The sequence below is a fragment of the Ictidomys tridecemlineatus genome, chromosome 1, assembly GCF_052094955.1.
Source record: "Ictidomys tridecemlineatus isolate mIctTri1 chromosome 1, mIctTri1.hap1, whole genome shotgun sequence".
Classification (NCBI taxonomy): domain Eukaryota; kingdom Metazoa; phylum Chordata; class Mammalia; order Rodentia; family Sciuridae; genus Ictidomys; species Ictidomys tridecemlineatus.
The window spans coordinates 242519225-242546086 of NC_135477.1; the positions used below are offsets into that span (position 1 = coordinate 242519225).

General features: G+C 39.1%; 1 protein-coding gene across 4 annotated transcripts in view; it reads left to right on the forward strand.

The window, feature by feature from the left end:
* The window catches only part of Rai14 (retinoic acid induced 14), a 136348-nt gene that overhangs the window by 90385 nt on the left and 19101 nt on the right, over positions 1–26862 (forward strand). For all 4 annotated transcript variants that reach the window (XM_078017255.1, XM_078017258.1, XM_078017253.1 and 1 more), the window contains exons 4-7: positions 11834–11922; positions 20354–20418; positions 24097–24154; positions 24973–25043. In XM_078017255.1, coding sequence (XP_077873381.1) covers positions 11834–11922; positions 20354–20418; positions 24097–24154; positions 24973–25043 — 283 coding nt within the window. The remainder of the gene's footprint in view (positions 1–11833; positions 11923–20353; positions 20419–24096; positions 24155–24972; positions 25044–26862) is intronic.

Below are 26862 nucleotides of genomic sequence, written 5' to 3' on the forward strand. Positions count from 1 at the left end.
GAAAGTACTGGAGTTGTAGTTCATGTCTTCCTGCTTTGCCAGTGATCCTAAGTTAAACTGAATGTGCCTCAGAATCAGCTGAGGGGTCTTGCTGGATTCCACCCCTGGAATCTGAGCAGGAACCTGAAAGTTTGCATTTCTAACATATTCCAGGTGATGCTGACACTGCTAGTCCTGGGCCCGTGCTTGGGGAACCCACCGTACACCTGTGATGGTGAACTTGGCGAAAGGACACAATTTCTCTCCCAAGCACCTGCATGACTAAGAAAAATTCACAGTTATGACAGTTTATGGCTGTACCTTAACCTGAGAAAACTCAAAAAATTTTAGAATAAAAAAAGCAAATTCGAAGCTAAAGATTTGCATTATCTAAAAACAAACAAACAATGCCCCAGCCCCACAAAGCTAAAAGTCACTCTGTGCCATAGGAATGTTGAAAGCAGCAAGACCAAATATCAGCACAATGGAACACACATCTAATGGGGCTGACGGGCAATAAACAAGCATTCCTTGTAAAGACAGGTACGCTAAAGAAAATAAAGAGTGCAGGGGCCACTTTGATTAAGCTTCGGGAAGGAAAGGCTCTTTGAGCAGATTCCTGAATGGAATGGGGACAATGCGAGACAGTTTTCTGGAGGAGTGACTTTCCTGGTGGAGAGAAGAGCAGAACAAAGGCCCTGAGGTGAGAGGGTGCCTGATGGGCTCAAGAAACCACAAGGAGCCAGTGGGCTGGAGTCCTGTGTGCAGGGAGACTGCTGGAAGGTGACGTGGAGGGGCCAGCCAGGACACCTCCTGCAGAGCCTTGAAGAGTATGGCAAGGACTTTGGATTAAATCCTAATCATAAATATTTCCTGACTCTGCCTCCTAAGTAGGAGAACATACAGAAAAACATCTTAAGAAAGGAGTATGATAAAAATAGATTGCATGAATGGTGTGACTCTACATCATGTACAACCAGAGAAATGAAAAGTTGTGCTCCGTTTGTGTAAATAATGATAATAATAATAATAATTAATTAATTATTAATTTAAAAAATAGAAGCAACTTTAGGTGGTCAAAATGTGAGGCACCTGTTGCAGAACTGAAATGATGAGGCTCTTAAGAAACAACTACTTCTGAATCTTTTACTGAGTATGGTGACTCCTTTTTTGGATTTTTTTTTTAAAGGAAAGAAGAAAGATATGAGTATAGTAAGAGAAATTGCTCTCTGACTTAGGTCAGGAAGTTAAAGTCCTGATCTTTTATATATTCCCTAATTTCACTGAAATGTTGGGGCTGAGTCTCTGTGTCTATGAAATAAAGATGCTAAACAAGTTATCCTTCTGGGAAATTCTAACACTCTGGAATTTTGACATGTGGCTATCTCTGGTAGGGTTTGGTGCATGATCAGCTCTTTAAATGTAGGTTGTTTGCTTGATTTGGGGACTGGAAATTGGTCTCAGAGGTGGTGGGGAAGATTTTGAAGACTGTATCGTGGTCCAGCCTTCTGTGTACCTGGAGTCTGGGTGGTGAAAGTGGCAAGAAAGTGTTGGGTTTTAGTGAAAATTTCTGTGAATGAATATGTCTGGAAAATCAAGTCTTCTAAAGGCAGCCTTGAGAATATCTATTTCCTTCCAATATGTTTCAGCTGGCAAACAGAAACCAGCAGAATTGTGTTTATTATTACTCTGGAAAATTGAAAGAACTTTCCAGACCATAACTCATGGTCTTTTGGATAGCAGCAGCTCAAGTACCCTTCTGGTGAAGAGCCTTGGGAAATATGCCAGCCTTGTCCCAAGGTATTTATTTCGGGAGGGTTTGCACAACTTTGATGAATTTTTTTTTTTTTTTTTAGGAAATGAAACCTCCATTGCTGGCTCAGTTTGCTTCAGTGCTGGGATTACATTCCTGTCTTTTTTTTTTTTTTTTTTAATCCCTGGCAAAACTAATATGTCCCAGTGAGAAGCCCATGTTTGCTTTTTGCCAAATACTGCCAGTTTTTAGTTTCAACTTTGTTTGTTGAAGAGCCACACAAATAGTGAGTTATAACGCATAGCATTTCAATTTGCAGAGTGATTGACAAGCAATGCTACTTATCAGTGAAGGGCCCGTTCCGGGCTATAATCTATAATGCCTGAGTTAGGACTCAGGCACCATTTTTTTTTTTTTTAAGAGTTTTTCAGACTGTATTTAAGACATTCAGAACTATGTCGCTACAAGTACATTAGAGTACAAACTCCTGTATTTGTTCATTCTGGGACTTTTTGGCAAGTTGGTAAACTCTGTGCCTGTTTCCTCTGCTGTAAAGTGAGAACCATAATGATTTATTCTGACCCCCTAAAAGCCTGCAATGAGGATAAGACACTCTTAGTACAGTGTTTCAATAGACTAGATTCGTAGTTGATGATGTTGCTGTCATCTAAACCTTAAACAGGGTTTAGAAGGAGGGAACTAGAGTGATCACAGCCACCATCAAGAAGCAACAAAGCAGCCAATAGCTGTGCTTCCTGGTCCTCCCAAAGAGCCCTCCAGTTTCTCACTGCCTCCTCCTCCTGCTCCTCTGTCACTTCCTCCAGCCTATACTCAGCCTGCCCTCCGGCTGCTCTTTGAGTTGACTCTTTCTTGGGGCGGGTGTGGAGGGAGGTCAGGAGTGATAGAGAGGGAGAATGTCAGAGTGCAACAAACTTTCAAGCCCTGAAAGCTTGGGATCTTTCCAAGTGACAATAGCAACAACATTCCAAATATCAATAAGCATCAAAGGATCAAAGTAATTTTATATAAACCTTTGGGCTGCTTATTTGTGTCTTTTAGTTACGTCTCTGTTGAAGGGCCCTGGCTGAGTCTTATAAGCAAAACTACACATCCTGAATTGCAATGAAACATGACCCAATGGGGATTCCTTTTTTTGTGTGTGGAACATATCTGTGCAATTGTTTTTAAGGCTCAGGGGATTATGTTTTCAAAAGACCATGAAACAATGGGTGCCTTGGCAAAAAATGATGGTGTGAGGCTTTTAACTTGTCCTCCATTTAGAGCAGTACTTCTCATGCGTGAGGGTACACACTAGGTCAACTGGGGACCTTGTGCCAGCAGCATTTGTCATTTAGTAGATGTGGGGTAGGGCCCCAAAAGCTCACGTGTCTTTTTTGAGGGGAACCTAGGATTGAACCCATGGGCACCTAACCACTGAGCCACATCCCCAGCCCCCAACTCCTGGTCCATGCACCACTCTCTGAGTAGCTAAGACTAAGGCTGCTGAAGTGCTGTCACTTTAGCTGCATCAGAATATGGAGTCCACCATGGATATCCCTGACTAGTGAACTGTGTCCTTGTCACTAGGCCTAGGGTTAGAGGAGTGGATAAAAAGTTTTTATAGTTTTTCTGCCTCTGCTGAATTCTTGACCCCTCTAAACAAAGAAATAAACAGGTAACAAAGTCTCTCATAAAATATATTGTTATGTGGACTTTTGAATGACATTTCTTATCTTTAAACAGAAAGGTCACACTTTTTAATTAGAAGTAAAAGCTTATGTAGAGACAAAGCCAAAGGATGTTCCTAATTTGTTTTGCATTCACTCTTTTATATTCCTTTTTTATAGGAAATTTCAGCTGATAATTAGTTGAGTTGACTACTTCAAAGAGCTTGTTAAGAAGACTTAAATGTTTTGCCTCTAGACTTTTTAGATTGTAATTAAAATTCTCATTTCTTAAATTAAAATTTACTAGACATAAAAAGTCTTGGCTAGGATGTAGAGAAATTGGATCTCCTCCTACATTGTTGATAGAGATATAAAATGGTGCAGTAGCTTTAGAAAAGAGTTTAGCAGTTCCTAGAAAATTAAATATGTTTAGCATATGACTCAGTAATTCCACTCCTTGGCTTATACCTACTAGAAATGAAAATATATGTCCACACGAACCCTATATACAAATGTTTTAACAGTAACAATAACCCCAAGTAGAAAAAAAAAATCCAGATGTACATCTTGTAACAAATGGATGAACAATGTAGAATACTCCTAAAATAGAACTCATTAAGGAAGAAGTGCAGTACTGAGAGTACAGCATGAGAGAACCAGAAAACATGCCAAAGCAAAGGAGCCAGATACAGGGGACCATGTACTGTAGGATCCTCTTTAGGAAATATCCAGAAAAAGCTAATTAGTAGAGAGAGAAAGTAGGCTAATGATTTCCAGGGACAAAGGGGACTAAGAAATGGGAGTGAACATTATGGTAGTTGGATTATATCACAATAAAAAAATAAAAATATGTCGCTTTTCTTCTTTACTCTCTAATTTTTTTTTAATGGAATTATTTTTCAGTGTTGTACATGCCTTTTAATGGTTTACCACAGCGTTTCACAACCTGGGCACTAGGATAGTTTGGACTGGGTGGATAATCCTTTGTTGTGGGGAACAGTCTTATCTTTTTTGTAGGATGCGCAGCAGTATTTCTGGTCTCTGGTGCCCCCTGGCAATAAAGAAAAAAAAATGTCCCCAGATATTGCCAAATATCCTGGTGTATATGTGTGTTTGTGCATGTATTGAGACCACTGGTTTATCTTTAGTGTTCCTTCTAAAATCCATGCTCCAGGAACAAAGGAACTTTGTTTTATTCACTGTTATTTCTCAGTGCTTAATTTGACACATCAATACCCTAGTATCCTAGTGAATGTGTAAACGAATGTATTTAGCTATAGTAGTAACAGTATATAAAAATAGACAGCTATCTGTAGAAATATCAAAATGATTATCCCACACTTGAATTAGCTCCAATACCCAATTCACATTGTCAAGAATACTGTCTAAGGGTGTGTGTGTGGCCGGGGGTGGTTAATCAACCTTCTACATCACCCCCAACCCAACCCCATTTATCTCATTCCAATCTATTTACTGTCTTTATGTAGAGGTTTATTCTTTCAACCAGTTATCCAGGACACAGGCCATTAGAGGGCATCGATCATGCTCTTAATTTGGTGCTGACCTGGGACACCATCTGCTCCATAAGCCTTCAGTAACCCACAGTCCCTCTGCCTGCCACCAGATAGAGGCTGGCCTGAGCCTGCCAGCCTCCCAGCCTGCCTCCACTGAGGATGTCTACATTTGTCAGTTACTGTATAAGAAAGGAAATCTGTAAATTGTCATCAGTAAATCCAGGTTGTGTCACTGACAAGTTGTGTTTTTCTACCCAATGATGCCCAACTTTCTACTGGAATATCTTACTAAATGTTGGCTCTGCCTCTGGTTCACATTCAGAGGCTAAATGTTAATGGCTCACTGCTGCCGAACCCTGCACTGAGGATTATCACTTCCGTGGAAGGTGCCAGAATGCAAGCAGCTCAAGTGTGAGCCTTAGACAAGGCTGGTCTTGGGTGGCTTTTGTAGTCTGTGACTGTCTACAACTTTTTTCCCAAGTTTCCACTCACTGGAAAAGCACATAGCTTTTATCCCTCTCCTCTCTGGCCCTTTGGTTTTTAGGGTTATGATGCTTTTGACTTAACTTCTGCTAGCCTGACTTTTCTGAATGTTGAAACAATTCCTTTCATTAAGCAACATGTCACAGAGTCTACTTTGTATGTGAGTGAGGCTACGATAATTGGTGGCCTTTTTTTTTTTAATAGTATTTGCCAGTTGCTTCATGTTTTGCTAAGTACTTTACGTACAATTCATTTATTCTCCACAGCCCATTTTACAAATGAGGAAGCTGGGATACAGAGAACTCCTACCTGAGATTACACTATCAAGTGGCAAAATGAATGTTGAAACTATTTAGTCTGAGCCCTTAAAAATTACACGTTCTACCTCCCTAATAGCACGCTTCTTGATATATTCCTTATTATACTTGTCATCTGACTGCATATTTTTGTCCTCTGCTAAGCTTTAATAATGTTAAAGCGTATTCCAAGCTTTAATTTTGCAAAATCATGGAGAGTAGATATAATGAGAACTTGACTTCCTAAATTTTAAAACTTTGAGATGATTAGATAACCAAATTAGATAAACAAAAGTTATCACCATGTATTTCCCCACCTTGCCCTTCTATACGGTGGTATTTACCCCACTCCTGACAAATAGCTTCTTTTAGCTTGGGGAATGAGGGAAAGAAGGCAGGGCTCCTCTCTTCTAGAACTTTCTTTCCCAGGGAAATAAACAAAATGACCCAGCTCTTCCTGTGGGTAATTGATTATTTATGTATAAGATAGCTAGACTGAACATATGTGCTACCATAATATAAAGGAGATAGTTTCTAAGGGTTTGGTGCCAAAGTCACTCTAGTGTTAAATCTGTGTCTTAATTTTCTGCATTTGTACATCTTTCATAAAAATTAGCCAAAGCTGTACCAGCATATCAACCATTTTGGTTTTCTTTTATGTGGCAACTGATTTAGCAAGCTCTTGCAGCTTATAAACACCATGTTCCAAGTTAAATGGTAAAGTGATTTTATGACTAAAAAGCAATGGCAATGACATACTATTAGTCAGAGTATTAGATTATTATCCTTTTAGGTAGGTAATTATAAGAAATTAATCAGAGTGTTCAATGGATATCAAAATAACTGCAGAGTAGCTATCTTTTCTTATTTTTTCTTTTCCTAAATCTTATCTGCAGATTTTTAATAATAGACTATAGTATGGAGCAGTATATATGTCATATATATACATATGTGTGCATATAAATGCATATTTTTTATATATATATTGTAAATAGTATAGAAGGTTTTAGTGAATTTTCTTTTTCTTGTAATTTATCACTGAAGAATCTTTGTTATTTCATAGGATATGCCCATAGAACTTGTAAGACTTTCCTAGTTTCAGACCACAGCATGTACTTTAATGAACAGTATCAGGGATGCTAATAAAACTAAATAAGTCCACTAGAGTTTACATCAAGTGCAAGAAACAAAACTTCAGCATATGGGAGTGTTTAGGAGCTGTTACAATTTTGTTTTCTGAGTGTCTTCACATTAAGTCTTACAAATTACAGGCATGGTTGGGCTGTAAAGATATGTGTGGGTTTGGTTTATTTGTTTGCTTTAAATTTTGCTTTTGTTGTAATTGTTTTGTGTGTGTGTGTGTGTGTGCACTTGTGTACCATTATGTATTGTTGTGAATGTATCTTTTTAAAAGTAAATCCACACTAGCTTTTTTTTTTTTCTTGCAAGGTGTGCTAGTCTACTAGCTCTTGATTGATTAAGGGTTTTTTTGTTTTGTTTTGTTTTGTTTCCCCTAAATCTTAGAAGAGTTTAATCTTGAACCCTTTAAACTGTTCTCTACCATATTAGAAAACTAAGACCCTATCAGAAATCACCATATTCTGTGTAATTATAGTTATATGGCATATTTTTCCTTTAAAGCATTTAAACCACAATACTCAAACTCAAATATCTTTTTAATCTAATGATATATGTTAATACAATTTTTTACAAAACCTGAATTTTTCCTTACAAATATATAATTAAATAATATCCACTGGAACTTATGGGTTCATCCTGTGGATGACCACATACAAAAATATCCAAGCGTGGCATGTTCAGTATCCGCCAGGAAATAGGTAGCACTGTCAAAGAGTGGCTGATGAGAGTTTAAAAAAGGAACTGTTTACAAATAATCGCAAAGTTAAAGGAAACCAACAAGGTTGGGAATGCAGCTCCAGGCTAGCAATAGTGGGAATCTTTTCTACCCTTGACCTGGAGGGACGAGGAGAGAGAACAAATACCCAAAGCCAGAAAGAGCCACAATTGTAGCTTTGGGAAAGTCAGAACTGTGGCCTTCATAGCTGTGGCTTTCCTAGAGGAAAGATGGCCGCCGCCAATGTGTGACTTGGAGGGGGTCAATGGGAAAGATCATGCTCTGAATCTTTCCTCATCTTCTTACTCTCATAAGCACTAACCATTGTTCAAACTCCACAAGAAGCCAAAGGACATGGTAGCCCATTGGTTACAGTGCACTGGAGGATTGTCTCCTGGGCCATGGACCCAGAGCTAAAGGGAGAGGGCAGCTCCAGAGGGGCAAATAGAAGGCATAGCATGGTGACTCTCCCCTACGAGAAGACCTGTTTATTGTGTCTTGTGGGTTTGCTCCCATTTGCTAGAATTGCATGCTCAGTGAGAAGGAAGGATAAATGACTCCATATCTATCTGAAAAAAAAAATAAATCAGAAACTAAAATGATGACTAAAATGATCTGCTGTCTCCTTTCCTGCATTGTAGGCTTATGCCTATGATCCTGTGTCTTAGAAAGTAGACAGCAATTTTTGTGTGACAGCAGAACACAACAGACACCTGGAAATTAGAGCCTTTTTGAGGCCCAGAAATAATATGTTTAATTGACCCACATGAATGACTTTGCTATCTAAAAATGTGATGATTATTAGATAGGTGTGGTATAAAGTTACAAGCACAAATATTTGCCCTTATGGTGAGCTGTTTCTAATTACTTATATTTGTACTTTGCTAAGGATAGTAAGTCCTGAAGCGTTTGGTAAAATATGGGAGACAATCATAAATTGGGAAAATACTCTTTCTTAGCAGGATACCAATATTCTGCAGGAAAATGGTTGGAGAATCCCAAGAAGAGAGAAAAAAGTCACTCCCTGTTCTAAACTCTTAATTGGAGAGGCAGAACAAAACAACCCCCACTCCCCCACACACATAATTTTTTAAAGCATAGTCAATGAAACCTTTATTTAATTGCATCCATCAAAAGATGTGTTACAGCCAACAGAGAGGTCAATTTTGATTGACACTAGAGGTTTCCTTTAAAAACAATGTCTAAGAAGTTTCTTGTGTGAGATTTGAAATAACACTTTCCCCATCTTGGAATGATTATTGGCCTTCCAAGTACTGACCTTGAATCCCTGCAATTTCAAGTCATTTGATGAATATCAAGTTATGTCCAACAGATTACATTTACCAAACTATAGTAGTGGCCTATAGCAGTGCTCTTATCAAATGTATCTGCAATTTGAATCACCCATAAATATAATATATGATTCAGAGGCAATCTAAAACACTTTAGAATAGAAAAAACTATAAATATCCTCTCTGAGGGAGGTGGTAACTAGAAAGGACCATGCAGAGCTTCAGGGATGCAAGCCTGGAAGGAAAGCTTCAAGGTCCTGGACCATGTTCTGTTGCTTGATGTGTTTGAAGGTGAGATTACATCTGCTTGTAAAGTTACCAGGCTGTATGATATGTGCAGTTTTATTTATGTAGGTTATAATTTAATCAAAAGTTAGGTGGAGCCAGATGTGGTAGCACATGCCTGTAGTCCCAACAGCTCAGGAAGTTGAGGCATGAGGATCTTGAGTTCAAAGCCAGCCTCAGCAACTTGGCAAGGCCCTAAACAACTCAGTGAAACCCTGTCTCTAAATAAAATATAAACAAAAAGGCTGGGGATATTGCTCAGTGGTTAAGCACCCCTAGGTTCAATCCCTGGTACCAAAAGGGGGGAAAAACGTTAAGTAATGGGTATATGCACCTGTGTACAGAGTAATCACTTTCCCAGTCTATCTTCAAAGTAGCCTATGGCTACCCTGCTTTTGAGATACTTTTGATTTAGTTCTTCCCGGTCAAAGGAGATAAAAGGTTAACAGTTTAAAAGCAAATACACAGACCTAGAAAAGAAGACCAATATAATCAATTTTAGGACTTAGTAGTTCAGGAGCTTTGGGTTAGTACCCCTGAAAGCAGAGTTCAAGGAACTGAAACCTGAGTCTTTTGATGGTGACTTTATTTCCTCAAAAGCAATTAATTATGTTATCTATATTGTTATAAGGCTGGTGAATTTTTAGAAACCTTCTACAAAGATTAGTTAAAATAAAAGAATAATCACTTAAATTAAACTTTTTACAAAATTAAGCCTTCCTCCAATGTGGTGAAAAACAGGGATATTATTGTCCTGCCTTTTAGGGGTATTCTTTTGGCTAAGCTGTGTTTAAACAGGAATTCAATTTAAACAAGTCACCACATTTCCAAATCATTCCATGTAATCAATGCTTTACTTAATGTGGAATCACTCCAAAGTGAATTTTGATTGTAAAGAGACATTATGTACAGATTGCTTCACAAACAATTGGTATAATCAGAACCAGGTAGACAGAAAAGCAAAATGTAAGAGACAGAGGATCCTTAAAAATCATTTGACTTAGTTCTTCCACTTTACAGTGGAGGAAACTTAAGCACAGAGAGGTTGATCCAATTTCCCCAAAGCACATAGTTAATTATGTTATGCCTGATTTACAAACAGACTTGAAGTGTTCTCACTTGATAATCTGTCCCCTTCACTCAACTTACCTACGAAGGACAAAGGGCTGGAGTCAGACCCACTTGGGTTCAAATATTAGCTCTGGGACTTGCCAGCTGCTTGTGACCCTGGGCTCTGATGATAGATCCTGCCCTGACAGAAAATAATGCCTGGGCATTCATTTGAGAGATACAGACCAAGGGAGGAGGAGAACTGGAGGCTTGTAAACCTCTCTCTTCAGGAAAGAGATGGAGAGGCAGGAAGGTCTCCGTGGTGGAGACTCTTGAAGCCTGTGGCCATCTCAGCCTCTGGGCCTGACGGCAGGTGGTACACTTTGCTTCTTTCTACCTGCAGAAGTGCCCTTCACCCTGGGATCATTGGTGTGGCATTTGGCTGTGATCCCTTCTTTTAATAGTCCAACTAAAGATGTCGTAGAGCATGGTTTGTACTCCATGTCACTGAGTTCTGGAGCCTTTTGTGGGCTTTCTCCAGTGCTGTTTGCAACTGAGTATAGAATCCTGCCATCGGAGGTAGACAGTGACAGGGCTCCCCTAAACCACTGTCGTGGGAAGGAAAAGTCAGTATCTAGAAGTGTAAAGTAGGCACTTAATGGATGTTGTATGTCACTATGTTCATCTAAAGCACAGCCTTGCTTTTGGCATTGTCCAAGAACTTTGACCTCTGTGACTTAGACAGGTTTCTTTTTAGAGTGTGCATTATGTAGAAATGATGGCGTTGTGCCAGGCGCTATGGCACACACTTGTAATCCTAGTGGCTTGGGAGGCTGAGGCAGGAGGATCACAAGTTCAAAGCCAGATTCAGCAGCTTAGTGAGGCCTCAAGCAACTTAGTGAGACCCTGTTTCAAAATAAAAACTAAAAAGGGCTGGGGAGGTAGTTCAGTGGTTAAGCACCCCTGGGTTCAATCTTCAGTGCTCTCTCCACCCCCCACCCCCCAAAAACAAGAAGAAATGATGGCATTGGTAAAAGTAAATGCTAGACAAAGAAAAAAGATAATATTTATTTAGAAACTCAATCTAGTTGGAGCTCTCTGTTGATTCATAAAGAGATAAATATGTGATCAAATCTTAAATTTTTTCAAGCCTGAACTTTGGGTTGAAAGAGGTAAGATCAAGCTCCTGCTCCATCATTAATAGAATATGTCAGAGAGGAGGTGGGATGTAGCTCAGTGGTAGAGTATGTGCTTAGCATGCATGAGAGCCTGGGTTCAACCCTAGCACCAAAAATAAAAACAAAAACAAAAAAGAAAAGAAAGAAAAGGGGTCAGTGAACAAATTTTCAGACCATAGTGAGGCTCTGTGTCCTCATCTTTAAAACAAGGTTAAGTTGGTGGTGCTCACCAATTGTTCCAGCTGCTCATAAGGCTGAGCAGGAGGATCACTGGAGCCCAGGAGTTTGAAACCAACCTAGGCAACATTTAAAAAATTAAAAATGCAAATAAATGAAATGAGGATGATAATAATACTCACTCAGCAGGTAGTTGTGGAGCTCAAGTGGGAAAAAAAAATACACATGAGGACGCAAAAAGCTTTGTTAGAGATGAATGTAAAGTGTGGCAATCCTAAGCAGATGTGTTTTCCTCTCTCTCCAGTTTTCATCTTGCAGCTACAAAAGGACACGTGGAGTGCCTCAGGGTCATGGTTGCCCATGGTGTGGACGTGACTGCCCAAGACACTACTGGTATGTGGGGTTTTACTCTCTTAAGTCAATAATTTGTCAGCGTGATCATAGGTATTACAAAAGTTTTATTTTCATTGTGCAAAATTTAGAGTCTGCAGATAGCCAAAAGAAGAAAGCAGAATCACCTTTGATGGCTAGGCTGTGGTATGGTTTCATCACTTGTCTGTGCCTCTGTGTTTCCATCTGCTGTGAGCTTAGTCAACTAGAGAACTGTGTGCTTCCTATCTCTCATTTTTTTTTTTTTTACATTATTTCCTAACACTGAACATATGGGGCAAGCAATATTCTCTAGTTTTTGTTTTTATGAATTACATAATAATATGAAAATGAAGATCTTCACCCCTTACTGTACTTCAACACATCCAAATTATCTGGGACTTGGAAGGCAGGGAGGAAGAAGAAAAGGAAAGAGCACACAGTATACACATAACCGTATACATATATACCGATGTTCTCTAAGATTCAGATTCCCTTGTCTAGAGTTTTCCAGTCAACTGGATTTTTTTTAAAGCTCCCCAGGTGATTCTAATGTGAAACTAGTGTTGACAAATGATGAACAGGACATATGGAAAGAAGAGGTAGTATAGTCTAGTTTTTTATAAGCTTTGTTTTCTGGGGAGGAGCCACTGAAGTTTCCAGCCTGGGATTTCACCAGTGATGGTCCTAAGAAAAGACCAAAGCAACTAATGATTTTTCACCTGTTACACTGGGAAATCTTTGGTTTCTAATACCTTTTTGTTATTTTTTACTGGAAAGCAAAGTCAAGCTAATTCCAGTCTTTATCTAGGCTTTTCATTAACCTATAATGGATCCTTTACATCTTTCCCCAAAATTAGTCTCTTCAGAGTAATCAATCATCTTGGGGAATCAGTCAGGTATTGCAAGAATGCTGTTATTACTCATAACATACCTAGGAAACGTATGTTTCAGAAATGTTTTCAATGTCTGTGGCATTTAAAAGAAAATAATCTCAGTGGTTGGTGATCTTTAATCTATGAGAATAGTTTTTTTAGGACAGGCCAAGAATACTTGAAGTCATGTAAGGTGAATGACACATCAAACTGGTAAAACCATTTTTGGTTAAAAACAGGGAGAGACTGAAGTAACAAGATTTTCCTGAGCAGTTCTACAGATCATTCCAAAAAAATATTTTGAGAAATAGTAAAACTAGTAGCAGATTAATAGTTTTTCTAGGTGACTGCCTTGAAGGGAACACTAATTTACACTGCACTAATGAAAGTCATCTTTAATTTCAAGATCCATTCTGTTTGTCTTACTTTTAAAGTTATACCACATAAACACAGCACAATAAGTTTGGCTAACAACCCTTACCTCTAATGAGGTATTTGACTTCTTTAAGTAGAAGAGGTTTCCTCTTTCAAAAATTCATAATCTAAAAGAACTAGCTTATAGTAAATACACTGGCATGTGTCAAATAGTTCTGTTTTATTGCATTTATTGTTAGGAAACAGATTAGAAAGGAATTCTCTATCAGGACTAAACATCTTCCCTCGCTTCTTTTTATTATAGGGAAAAATAAGTTCCTTTAGTAGATGTTCATTGTAGAAAACTAGGGGAGTACAGAAAACTGTAAAAAAGGTAACTAGTGCTTCTACTCCTATCAGAAAGAAAAATGTTACTGTTTGTTTGTTTGTTTGTTTGCAATTTCCTTATAGATTCTGCCTAGCACATTTTTACATAGCTGAGAGTATATTATACAATAAGTTTCTATATCCTGTTTTTTAATTTAGTATTGTACTGGTACATTTTACCCCCATTAAAAGCTTTTATGGAGCTTAGTTATTTGTGGCCACATTACACCATGCAGGTGAATTTGCCATCAGAACCCTAACTTGATTTCTAGGATCTGGGTCAGTATAAGCAGCAAGTCCAGGATACCTCAGCTCAGTGTCCACTTCCGTGCAGAGTGAATGGCAGGATCCCCAGAGAAGGAGCACTATAGGTGGTGCTCAGACCCATCCTGGATGCTTCTCAATGCTGGTCAGTGGAAACTGAAATTGGTCAATCTGCTGGGTGTAGTGGCGCATACCTGTAATCCCAGTGGCTTGAGAGGCTGAGGCAGGAGGATCAAGAGTTCATAGGTAGCCTCAGCAACTTGGCAAGGCTCAGCAACTAAGCAATTCAGTGAAACCCTATTTTTAAAATAAAATGCAAAATAGGGCTGAGGATGTGGCTCAGTGGTTGAATGCCTCTAAATTCAATCCCTGGTACCCACTCACCCCCACCCTCGCTCAAAAATAAAAGGAAAAAAGAAAGAAATTGATCAATCCTAGAACTCTGTGGCCCTGGGACATTGTCCATATGTTCCATGGGATGGGAAAGTCTCAGAGCTTCCAATCTCTTACCTGTCATCTGATATTCTTTGCCATGAGGCCAACAGACTTCATGGTTTTACTTTGGATTGAATGAGGCACCAGCTACTTCTGATGATTTCTGGAAAGTGCAGAGAGACCACCAGAACAAAGAAGGAAAGCACTCTATGGTTAAGAGCATGTGAGAGTGGGTAGCTGTTGTAGTAACCAGGGCAACCCTGTTCCAACTTTTTCCACCATAGCAAACAAGGTAAATTGTGATGGGCTTTTATTGCCTATGCTTGTATCTTTGCTGTTGGCTGTCATGGCTGATCCCTGACTCTCTCTCTCTAAAGACGCATATCTGAATATAAGGGAAGAATGAGGACATTAGTCACACTGTGCCTTAGTGGTCATCACTAGTCCAAAATACTCTTCACAGTTAGAGGATAAATTAATTGGCTCAGCACTGACAGGGAAGGTCTTTTCGGTAAAACAGCCTTATATATTGCCACATTATTACTGAGATGCGGGCATCTTCAATCTCAAAACCTTGTTAGAGCTGGTACAAAAACCTGTTACATTGATCATACTGTCCTATAAGGTTTTGGAGGGGCTGGGGTAACCTTTGAAAATATATTTTACTGACCCCTTTCATCTTTTTTATCCACAAAGTCTAAGGATGGTCAAATTGGTACAATTTTCTATGTTTAAAACTACTGACCAGGTGTAAAGAATTAGGAGCAAAGAACTTCTAATGTCTTTATCTATCTATCTATTTATTTATTTATTTTAGTTATCTTTCTACACGAAATGCTTAGAAATTTGAGAAGTTTTAATGGGTGCTTTGCAGTCAAATTATGAGCAGAACACTATCATAAGATAAACTTGTGGATAGTTATAGGACAGCATCAATAAGCATATTAGGTACCTTTGGAGACTTCAGTGAGATAGTCAGTATGGGCATCTTAGAGGTGCTGGGCACATACAAGTGCATTTGGCTGCTAAATTTTCATGATTATTGCTACTTCAACCAGATCACAGGTAATGTTTTACTCTTTGAGCTATAGAAAAGGTTCAGATCTTGGGGGCGGGGAGGGAGGAGAAAGAAAAGATTTGACATTCACCATTCCAAGGTTTTCATTTTAAATTTTGTTTTAAAAACCAAGAAGGAAAAGCCCAAAGACTTATAGAAGACTGTCCTTATGTTTTGTTTTTTTGGGGGTTGTCCCTGTTTCTTAATTGCTTGTTTGCCCAACAGAAAATATTCATCAGGTAGAGAGGTTAGGTCATGGACCATCCATGAACTGGTCCCATGTTATTTTCTTGCACCCTTTCTTGTTTGTTTGTTCTTGTTCTTCACTGATATAAGAATTGGGAATTTTATCTTTTTTTTTTTTTTTTAAGAGAATAGTTCTGGACAAAAAAGCAAAACTGATACCAAATGTTTTTGTTTTGTTTTGTTTTTTGGATGCCTGCACTTAACATCCTGGGGTAAGAAATAGAATTAAATAGATGTAATTGCCAGAAGATTGAAGAAGACCAAAGAATCTTCTATTTATTATCAATACTTCTCTAAAGCTTTGAGACTCCATTAATAAGCATATGCATTTGACATGTGACAGAATCCAAAATAAGAGTTGCTTGAACATCAGAATTTTATGTCTCTCAATAGAAAGTCCCAGATTGGTGAGGCAACTCTGCTCCACACCATGAGGATCCAGATTCCTTTCTGCTCCACCAACCAGGGTCTTTCTGAGATCCCAATGATCCAAGATGGTTCCCTGGGAGTCTGTACCCCCGTAGCTTCTGGGTTAAGGCAGGCACAATCCTTAAACACACACATCTATTTCTCCTCAAAGCTCACTGGACACAACATGGACTTGGCCACATCTGGCTATATGGGAAGCAGGGAAATTCAGGGCAGCAATTTTTCTAGTTAAAAATCAAAGGTGTGCTACAGAAGGAAGTAGAAGCAGATTAAATGATTTGCAGTTTCTATCACTCACATATCTTAAATTATCCCTGATTCCTTTGCCCACTTGACTTTCCAGATGAAGACGTAGGGGATTTAGAAGCTGAGGTTTGAAAATGTAAGTAAAGGTCCTTAGTCTTTGCATCTCCAGTTGCTGGTTTAACTTTTATGATTTCTGGGTTGCCATCTGTTCCATTATGCCCTCTATATATTGCCACTCAATTTTGGCACTGTGTGAAGACACAAAAGATAATTTCATATTAAAAGTCAGGGAATTTAGACCAGAGACATCAAAAAAATGTGCTGTATATGTGTAATAAGAATTGAATTGCATTCTGTGTCATATATAACAAATTAGAACAAATTTTTTAAAAAACCTCAGGGACTTTAGATCATGAGTCACTCTGAAGTGTAGCTGCATGTTATACCAAAGTTCATATGTTAATTTGAAATAAAGGAACACCAAAAAGGTAGGTATGATTCAGGGTACTTGACTTGCTATTTATTCATGTATACAGAAGGTCACAAGGATCACCTGTGCACAAGGCTGAGCATAACCTGGCCTTGAAAATATTCCATATGATACACACAGGCAAAAATATCTTTTGATTCTATGTAAAGCACTGCAAATTTATATTGTGCTTTAAATATAAGGGGAGACTAAGGAATAATTTTTTAACTTTAATGGTAAGAATAAATATTATAAATAAATCTTTTATAATCTGATCTTCTCTCCTGAGAATATAACTATGTGAATGGACTTGTGCTTCCATGATAAAAATTTGATTTACAGATAAGGATTTCTAACTTTAAAATGTATTTAAAGTTGTTAATAAGAACTAGGGCTGTGGATGTGATTCAGAGGTAGAGTGCTTGCCTAGCATACGCAAGGCCCTGAGTTCAGTCCCTAGCACCACACACACACCAAAAAAAGAACTAAATACTCTTATAATTTTATTATTTAAATTTATTCTGTATTCTGAAACTATGGTTTTTAACAAATTATTTTAAATCTTTATAGTTGAGTATCATTTTGTTGTTATTATGTCTAAATGTTTTTGTATTATGAGCAGAAACTGTACTATCTCAAACTTTGACTTTTTGGTATTAGTTAGCCATATCTAAATATTACATGACTTCCTCAGTCTTAAAATATATATATATGCTCTTGAGAAGTGTGGTCTTTGTCCCCTCAATTATTCTTCTGGTACATTAATCATCTCTTCCTTTGTTTCTCCAGCATTGAATAAATGTTCAGTGTTTGAAATAGGTTAGAGGAAGATGTTCCATAGCAGGGGTAGCTGAGTCTTCCTGCTTAAAGCCTCTTTCAATAATGGGACTCTTTGGCATCCTGTAATACTACAGTAGTCTTGATTTATATAGCATCAGTCTTTTTGCTTGTAGGCAAAGTTCTGCTGCTATACACCTGAATTAGGGTTGCCTTTGTTATCTGTCTGTAGGGAAGCTGCTTCCTGGCATTCCATACAGGTCCACAGCTCTCTGGGAGCCATTCTTATGCATTGTCCCCTTACAATGAGGTTCTATAACTAATAGAATATATTCTCTATATTCTCTCCTGAAAATTTTGCATTGGAAAGGAATTTTGTTTTTAATGTTAGCAATGAAAAACATTTCACTTCAGTGTCCAGAGAATGATTTTTCATTAGGATTTTGGACTATTTCTTTTTCTTTCTTTCTTTCTTTTTTTTTTTTTTTTTTTTTTTAATGGTGCTTGGGATTGAACTCAGGGCCTTAAGCATGGTAGGCAAGCACTATACCACTGAGCTACATCCCCAGCTCTTGAAAAATGCTTTAATGCTGCTAGTTAGAAAAGCAGGTCACTTGGCCAGGAATTTAAGAATTTTTGCTTCTCTAGAAACAGGGTTCACATCTAGGTATGATCAGAACACTGGAAGTTAAATGAAAGTCTAATTTTTCTGCTATGATGTATTGTTTAAATGTCCCTACCACATTGTCTTTGAAGAACGTATGCCTTTTTGAAGTGGGTGCTGTTTGTGTAGAACAGCTTTTTTTCATGGCATGGACGAAAGCTTGAATGTACTACATAAACAAGTCTCCAACTTACAATCAGGACGTGTTCCAAAAGTTCATTTGTAAGGCATTTGTTTAAAATTCAGAATGTGCTTGTCCTTAGAAACAATGTATAAATGATGGCTGGGGAGTCCAAGCTGGCCCACTAAAGCCTATTTAATGCATAATGTAACGAAAGTCTTCTGTTATGCTTTATTCATCTTGGGGAGGGGTGTCTTTTGCAATAAATGAGGGAGAAGAAGAGAATATCTGCATCTTTCTACTTTCAAGGACCTCTTTCCTCTAATTTCTTAGCCTCCTTCATCCCCATCCTTCTGGAGAGGGGCTTCTGCCTTTTGGTATTCCATCCCAGCTAATAACACCCCTCATGCATACCCTTAAGAGCTCTTAGCACCTCTACTGAGGAATAGAAGGGATCTGTTCTTTTGAAGTTACAGACTTTTGTGCAGCTCACCATGATCCTATGACCCTCTGATCTTAAATATGGTGTTTTCTAGCCATGTGATCCTCTAATTAGTAAATTATGGTTGGTTTTACAGAATGCACATCATTCCAAAAGGGGAACAGTATTTTGGAACTGCATCACCATAAAAAAGAAATTGTCTCTCTAAACAATTGGTTCTCAGCTGAGGATGATTTTGCCACCAAGGGTTATTTGGCGATGTCTGCAGACATTTTCAGTTGTCACAACTAGATATCTGGTAGAAAGAGGCCAGGGTTGTGACTTAACTTCCTATAACATACAAGACAGCTATCCACAGCAACTATCTAGCTTAAATACCAATGGGACTGAGGCTGAGAAATTCTGCTTTAAGCCTAAGTGTGAGTTTTCTACAGGTGTTATAGTGGGAATATCTTGGTCAAATGGTTTGGGAAATGTAAGCTATGAGTTTCCTAGGTATATTGGGTTGACTGGTCCCTCATTGTAGACATTTGAAATTAGCTTAGCCTCTAAATCAAATTAACAAGAAAATATATTGACAGCCTACTGTGCACAGCGATATTGTAGGCAATAGAGATACAGCAGGTTATGACACAGAAAGTTCCTGTTGTGACCAAGTTTATATTCTAGTTGGAGGAGGGGCAGTTAACTATATAAATGTATAACTGTGTGTGTGTGTGTGTGTGTGTGTGTGTCTAAGAGAGATTTAAAAAGGAGTGATAGAAAGTGCAAGGTACATGAAGAATAAAGAAATAAAGCAGGGAGTGAGAATAAAAAGCATCAGGGAGGAAGTGGAATTTCCTCCAGTGGAGGAATATGACCTCTCGTGGAGGTGATTGAAAGCCAGCTCTCTGGCTCTTCTAAGGAAGAGAACCCAGGCTAAACCTAGAGGAACTGCAAAGTCCCTGGTGGGGCTCTTCTGACCCTTAGGCTACCCCTAAGCCCCTCTCCCATAGAGTCCTACAAGCCCACTTGGCAGTGGGGGGAGTTGGTTAGAGTATTGGGACCATCCTTGAAGTTATCTGACCATCGAAACACTGATGCCTTATGTTGGAGTCACGAAGGGAACATAAAGAAATGCTGCTTTAGTGGTCTGTTGTTGTTTTCCAACTCTTCCCCTTCCTCCACTCAAGAACTTTAAAAATCGGAAAGCTCCTGGGAATGGCCAGTCAGGACCAGAGTATGTTTGAAGAAGAGGAAAATGAGGGGTTGAGTAGAGAATAAGTTTGTGGGCCTCTGGTATGTTCTCTGCTGCCCAGTGGGCTGAGTGTTTTGGGGTTTCTAGGCCTGGGGTGGTCCTTGCCTGGTGTGATGGTTGTGGACACGGGACATTTGGCACACACATTGACAGCTGAAAGCAGAACTTCCAAGCCTCATGTCATGAGTCTACCACAAGCTTCTGGCCTGGGGCTTAATTGCACCCTAAGAGAACAGCACTTGGAGCCTGTGAATGTTACCCAGTGGGCGGATGCTCTGTTTCTCCCCACATTTGTGGCATTAAAGAATGTGAGGCTTTAATCTCCGGAGGAACAATTCTGTCTTTGTTAGAGAACAATATATTTCCTCATAGTTGTCTTCAGTACAGAGACGTGAAAGAGATGTAAAAAGTGTGGCCTTTTTCCCCCAACTTTTGCTTTTCAATCCCTTCAGGACACAGTGCTTTACACCTGGCAGCCAAGAACGGACACCACGAGTGCGTCAAGAAGCTTCTTCAGGTAAAAGGCAGCAGCAACTTGAAATTATGTGTCATTTCTAAAAGGTGACCTTATTCATGAAAAAAGAAATACCTCTACACACACACACACACACACACACACACACACACACACACAACTTTTAATACTGTCTCAGAACCCGGGTTTCCTACATAACCTCCTTATTGACAGGACAGTCAGGGAGAAGATTGTTTCCATAGCAACTCCCCTGGCAGTGAAGAGGATCCTAACCAAAATTTGGAGTGTCTTCCTAGGAATAGCCTCCTCCCCACACTTCAGTCAATTCTTTTTTTTTTTTTTTTTCACTTTTCTGAAGGATTTGTGACCTCTATGTAGTCAGTTTTTACAAACTGCTGGAAATCCCTGCCATACTGGATCTCTGGTGTCCTGGTATTCTCCTCTATAAGTTATTAGTCAAGTGCAGCTCTTCTCCAGAAGCAAAATCTCAACCATTATTTCCTTGTATATAACTTGATGAGCTTTTAGTTCTTGATTCCTATTTCAGTGTTTGGTTTTACTCTTCTTTAGAATTATAAGCCAACTCCATGGTTTGATAACCTTGCCAGGAAGTTTATAATGATGCCTTAAGGTGATGACATCCATAAATCTATAAAAATGTATATTCAATGAACCCCTGATAGCAATCCATACAGTTTCGTCCAGCTGTTGCTAGTCAAAATGCAAGCTGGCTGTTTTCAGGAACAGCAGAGAGCAATAAAATACATGTTTGGAGTACTGTCTGTTCTGTCAAGCTGTTGTCTCAGCCCCCACAAGCACTGTTTGGGACCCAGCATCTTGCTTTAATTTGACTTTGAATCTCTAATGCAGAGCTGTGGTCACATCCTTTGACTTGTCTGCTCAGTTGATCACGTAGCTTCCTGTCTTGCATTACATGCTGCTTGCTACTGCCAATTCCAGGAATGTTTAATCTTAACAGGTCATTGAAGCAAAACTCAAGAAAAATAGAGCAATGTCTATGATGCTATATTAAAGGGCTTCCCCTTGAAGCACTGAACAGTGAGCTCTTCTTACCTGCCTCCTCTGGGCCACACAATCCGAATAGATGAAGATCACTCTCTTGCCTGGGTGCTCTGCATGTATACCTTCCCGTGTGTGTGCGTGTGTGTGTGTGTGTGTGTGTGTGTGTTTTAAATCTCCATTCCCCTCCTAGCTTGGCTATCCAGACCTTGCATCTGACTCTGATTTTAAGGAAGATTTAACCTGACAAGCAGGAAGTCCTTGTGGGCAAGGACCAGATATTCTAGCCTCTAATGTAATTTTATATCTGGTTGTGCAAATGGGTTGGTTTTTCTCTGGAATCTTTGAAGCCTTTAAGCAGTTCCTTGTGCTGTTCTAAAATTAGGCCAAAGCTTGGTAAGTAGTAACTTGATCTCCATTCTTCTTACCACTAAAGGGCAGGCATTTCACTCTAAGGTAGTTTGATCTTCCCTCTTCCAACTTGCAAATTGTCTCACCAGTGTTCTTCCTGGGCAGTTATTCAAACATCAGCCTTCCTGTTAGGTCACTTTCCTTGAGCCCTGGACCCGTCTAGTCAGTTCTTCACCTCTTGGACATCCAGGCTCTCTGTGATGTGACCTCCTGGTCTCCTGCTCCACCCTCTGCATTTAGTGACTCCTTTCACCCTCTGCATTTAGCAACCTTTCTGAGCTCTCTAGGCCTTTGCTGTAATTGTCTGTGAGCTAGAGATATTTCCCCTCTCCAGTAAACACCAGTTAAACATTCTGTCTTCTCAAGGCAAGAAGCTCAAACAAAGTTTTAGAGATTCTACAGATTCAAATGAACTCTCCCCCTCCCCCTGAGTGCTGGCTAGTCCTCCTACCCTTTCATACACCAAGTGGTCGATGGGCAGTACATATACGAATTGAATGTAAACTCACAGAGGAGTCACTATCTTGGTAGAGCTCACTGTCCTGCAAATACAGACACAAACACACATTACAAATTGCAAAGCACTAAAGAGGAAGCCAACAGGGTACTGAGAAGTAGCAGTTCAGGGCAGCCTCATGGAGGAGGTGATATTTAAGCTGAGATCCCTAATATGCAAAGTGTCAAGGGGAATGCATTCCTAAAATAGCAAGTGCAAAGGCCCCAAGGCAGGAAAAATACTCATCAGAGAGGAAAGAAAGCCAGTGCATTAGCCAGGGGCAAGGCAGGTGACCAGTAAATGTGTCACAGAAGGCAGGGCCTTGTGTGTTTGTGATAGGCAAACTGCAATTAATCCTAAATACAGTGTAGAACTGTTAAAGGCTTATAAGTAGACAGTGACATTCATAGTTCTAAAATATTATTACTATTGTGTCAAGAAGTTATTCAGAGGAGAAAAAAACAGAACTAGGGAGACCCACAAGGAAGCTATCTTAGCTGTCCAGATAAGAAGGTGCTGGCTTAGACAAGGGTAGTGGAAACAAGAAAGAGAAGAGGTAGATCAGAGGTGTGGTTTCTAGAAAGGATTGACAGGACCTAATGACTCATTAGATGTGGGAGGAGGAATAGAGGAAATCAGAGATGACTCCATCCATAGTTTCTGGCTTGTTGACTAGATGGAGGATGGTGTGGTTCAGGTGTGGTAAAGGATGGGGAGGAACAGGTTGGGCTTGGAAGAGGGGAAGTTTTGCCTTTGAAGTGCTTGTAAGACATCAGTGAAGTAGGCGCAGTGGGTTATCAAATCTGGTGCTCACAGGTGACATCTGAGTAAGATTGCACATTCTGACAGGTTGAAATCCTGGCCCTGCTGTTCACTGTGGCCTGATAAATTAACTTCTTTATGCCTTAATTCCTTTGCCTGAAAATGGTAAGAGTAGCATCTATCCAGGGTTGTTAGGAACCGTAAAGCAATTCTTTGAACACAGCTGGGTGCATGATAGCTCTTACTTACACAATACTTAGGTTGTTGTTATTGGTAAGATGGACATTGGGAGTTCCTAGCCTCAACTTCTTGACAGTAATTCAAGCTGCAGGTGTGGATGAGATCACTAAGGAAGAGTGTTTAGAGAAAGAACAGTGAAGAGGCCCCAGGTTTTATGTCTGGCTGGAGGAGGAGGAGTGGTCAGAGCAAACAGAAGTTTTCTAGGCAGGGACTTGTGTTGCTGAGAGGAGGACTATTTGATGAAGAGGGAGTGGACTGCCACTGAGAGGCTAGTAAGAGGAGGACAAGAAGGCTATTGGGGTTGGAAACTGAAAGGTGGCTGGTAACCTCCGCTAGGACCATCTCCATAGAGACACCCAACTCCATGGCTGACACTCAACTTCAGTGGACTCAGGAGTGAATGGAAAGCAAGAAGCATAGACTGCATGTTGGCAATTCTTAAGAGAGCTGGTTTTATGAAGGGGGAAAGAGAATTAGGTTAGGCAATGGAGAGAGAGATAGGATCAAGGTGAGAGATGCTAGAGCATGTTTGTTAGCTGGCCGGGACTGTCCAGTGGTGACAGAGTGATGAAGTCAGAGGAGAAAAGGGCAGGCAAAGCAGCAAAGGATCAATTGGCTGCCTAGGTCATGATTATTTGGTTAGTCTCCAGCCCAAAAAAAAGGCTGTAGGAGTACAGCAACTAGAGCTTGTTCCCTTCCTAATAAGACATCAGACCTTACAGGAAAAGAATGAACTGAATAGAATTCTTGCAGGATATTCTAATATACATATTTACTATTTTTTCTTATAGTCTAAATGCCCAGCTGAAGGTATTGACAGCTCTGGGAAAACAGCTTTACATTATGCAGGTAACTTTCCTTCTCTTATTTGTCCTCTTCTGCCATAAGAAACACTAATTTTCCATTGTCTTTATTCAGGCCATTAACCTTACAATACTATTCCTGGGATTGTTTTCTGTCATCACTCCTAGAATTTCTTTTTACTCAGTTTGAAAAACATGTTGAGCTTTACAAGGAGCACACCTAGAATTCATCAGTTGCCTGCCACACAACCAGAAAAGGTTGTCATGGTTAACTTATTTTAACTACGATTGAGGATGTAGCTTAGTAGTACAACGTGTGCACAAGGTTTTGGGTTCAATCTTTAGCACCAATTATTTAATTAATGCATATGCAATTGATTTATCTATATGATTTAAATCTCTTTTTAAAGAGATAATCAGAAGTACTAGTGGATTCAGGTTTTCTGTGATATAGGTTTTTTGATTTGGTGATCATGATGGACATCAATCAATTCTATTTGTCAACATTTTGTTTTAGCATCTGTCATGCAGCTGAAAGTGACAAACATTGACACTGAGCTCTCAGGCAATTAGGTATAAAAATTCTGTTATTGATAATTGTGGAAAAGCTAAGTCTTATGAAAAGATAAAACAAATGTTTGCCGAAAGGTAGTTGAAAGTGACTGGCTGTACGTCCAGATAACTCTGAAATGAAGCAGTAATTTTCAAATACCTCTTACTTACCTTCCTAATACCATTTCTGTTGAGTGCAGCTTGAGTGAATGTTTGATTCCAAATCAAACACAAACTTCTTAGAGGTGTTGATGCCCTTGGTTATGTGAGGAGCTTTGTGAGTGGATGATGTTTGTGTTTTCCCTCCCTCAGCGGCGCAGGGCTGCCTACCAGCTGTTCAGGTCCTCAGCGAACACAAGAGCCCCGTAAACCTCAAGGACTTGGTGAGTACCCGGTGGCCACTAGAGGTGAAAATGGACAATGGTTTCTAGAGCATTCTGAGAGTCATTGAGACTTTAGAGACCCAAGTATCTTAAAATTTCTATTGCTTTTCAACCCAGGTCTTCTTCTGCAAAATGGTTTTCTGTATTATACCTCCATTGGTCCCTAAATTATTAATTCATTTTGCAGCATGCACTTCTTTCCTGTGTATATTTGTTTCTAAGTATATACATGTATTCTGCCATCAACCTGAATATGAATAAAACTTACTTTGTTGATTTGTAAAAGTAAGAAATAAGTCCAAATGGAAATTCTGATATTTTCTTTCTGCCCCCCATGTATTACCTTGGAAGCCTTTGGTTAAAATTTTCCAACTTTGAAGACAGAAATATTTCTATCCTATTGTAACCTCACAGGGTTATTTTGAGAATAAATTTACATGCCTTCATGTATGATTACAGAGTTAAATTTCATGTTATAGCTTGATTGACATGTATGATGTAAAGTGACTCGATAGACTGTAAATAAATCCATATTCTGAGTCTTATTAGTAAGGGTTGAACATCTCTAATCCAAAAATCCAAAATCCTAAACACTGCAATTTCTGAAACTTTTTGAGCACCAACTTCATGCTACAAGAAGCCTATTCCACACCATGAAACTTTGTTTCATGCACATAATTATTAATAATGTTGGATAAATTACTTCCAGACTATGTTTACAAGGTCTTCATGAAACATAAGTGAACTTTGTGTTTAAACTTGGATTTCATCCACAAGATATCTCATTATTTATAGGCAAATACTCCAAAATCCAAAAAATCCAAAATCTAAAACACTATTACTTCATGACCAGAAAGTACTATAACTTTATAGAGACAATGCCTAGTATTTTAATCAGCTGTTTTCCTGCTATGCTCAAAAGACCTGATAAGAACACTTCGAGGAGGAAAATCTAACTTTGGGCTCATAGTTTCAGAGATCTTTGTCCACAGATGGCTTTGAGGTGAGGCAGAATATCATGGCAGAAAGATGTGGCAGAGGAAGGCAGCTCAGAACATGATAATGAGAAAGTAGGTAGAGAATGCTGCTTAATAAGGACAAAATATAAACCCCAAAGGCACGCCCCCAGTGACCCACCTCCTCTAGCCAGACCTTACCTGCATACCATTACTACCCAATTAATCCCTATTGAGGGATTAATGCACTGATCAGTTTAAGGCTCTCGTAATCCATCATTTCACCTCTACACTTTCCTGCATTGTTGCACACACATGAGCCTTTGGGGAACACCTCATAACTAAACCATAACACTTGAAAATCTGACTGAAATTGTACTATAAGACTTAATTCTGCCAGGTGTGGTGGCATAGCCCTGTAATCTTCCCTGTTTGAGAGTCTAAGGCAGGAGAATCACAAGTTTAAGGCCTTACCTCTTAGAGAGACCCTGTCTCAAAATAAAAATAAAATAAAAAGAGCTGAAATATAGTTCAGCTCAGTGATAGAACACTAGTGAGGTCAATCCCCAAGATAGAAGTAGAAGGAGGGGGAAAAAGATTTAATTGTTAAATAGCAATTGTACCTTTTTAAATCCTCATTTTTAACATAGGTTAGGAATATTGTGGTTAATCTTTTTTCTTTTTCTATGTGAATGTTTTTAACTTAAAAATTACTGGTGACTTGCCTGTGGGGTATGTTCTCCCCACAAAAGACAGGATAATACATTTTCTTTCCCGTTTGTGTCATTTTTACGAGGCTCTCCTCAATCTGGATTACAGAAATACTTACCTATATGTTCTTGTATTTTTCTCATTTGTTTTAT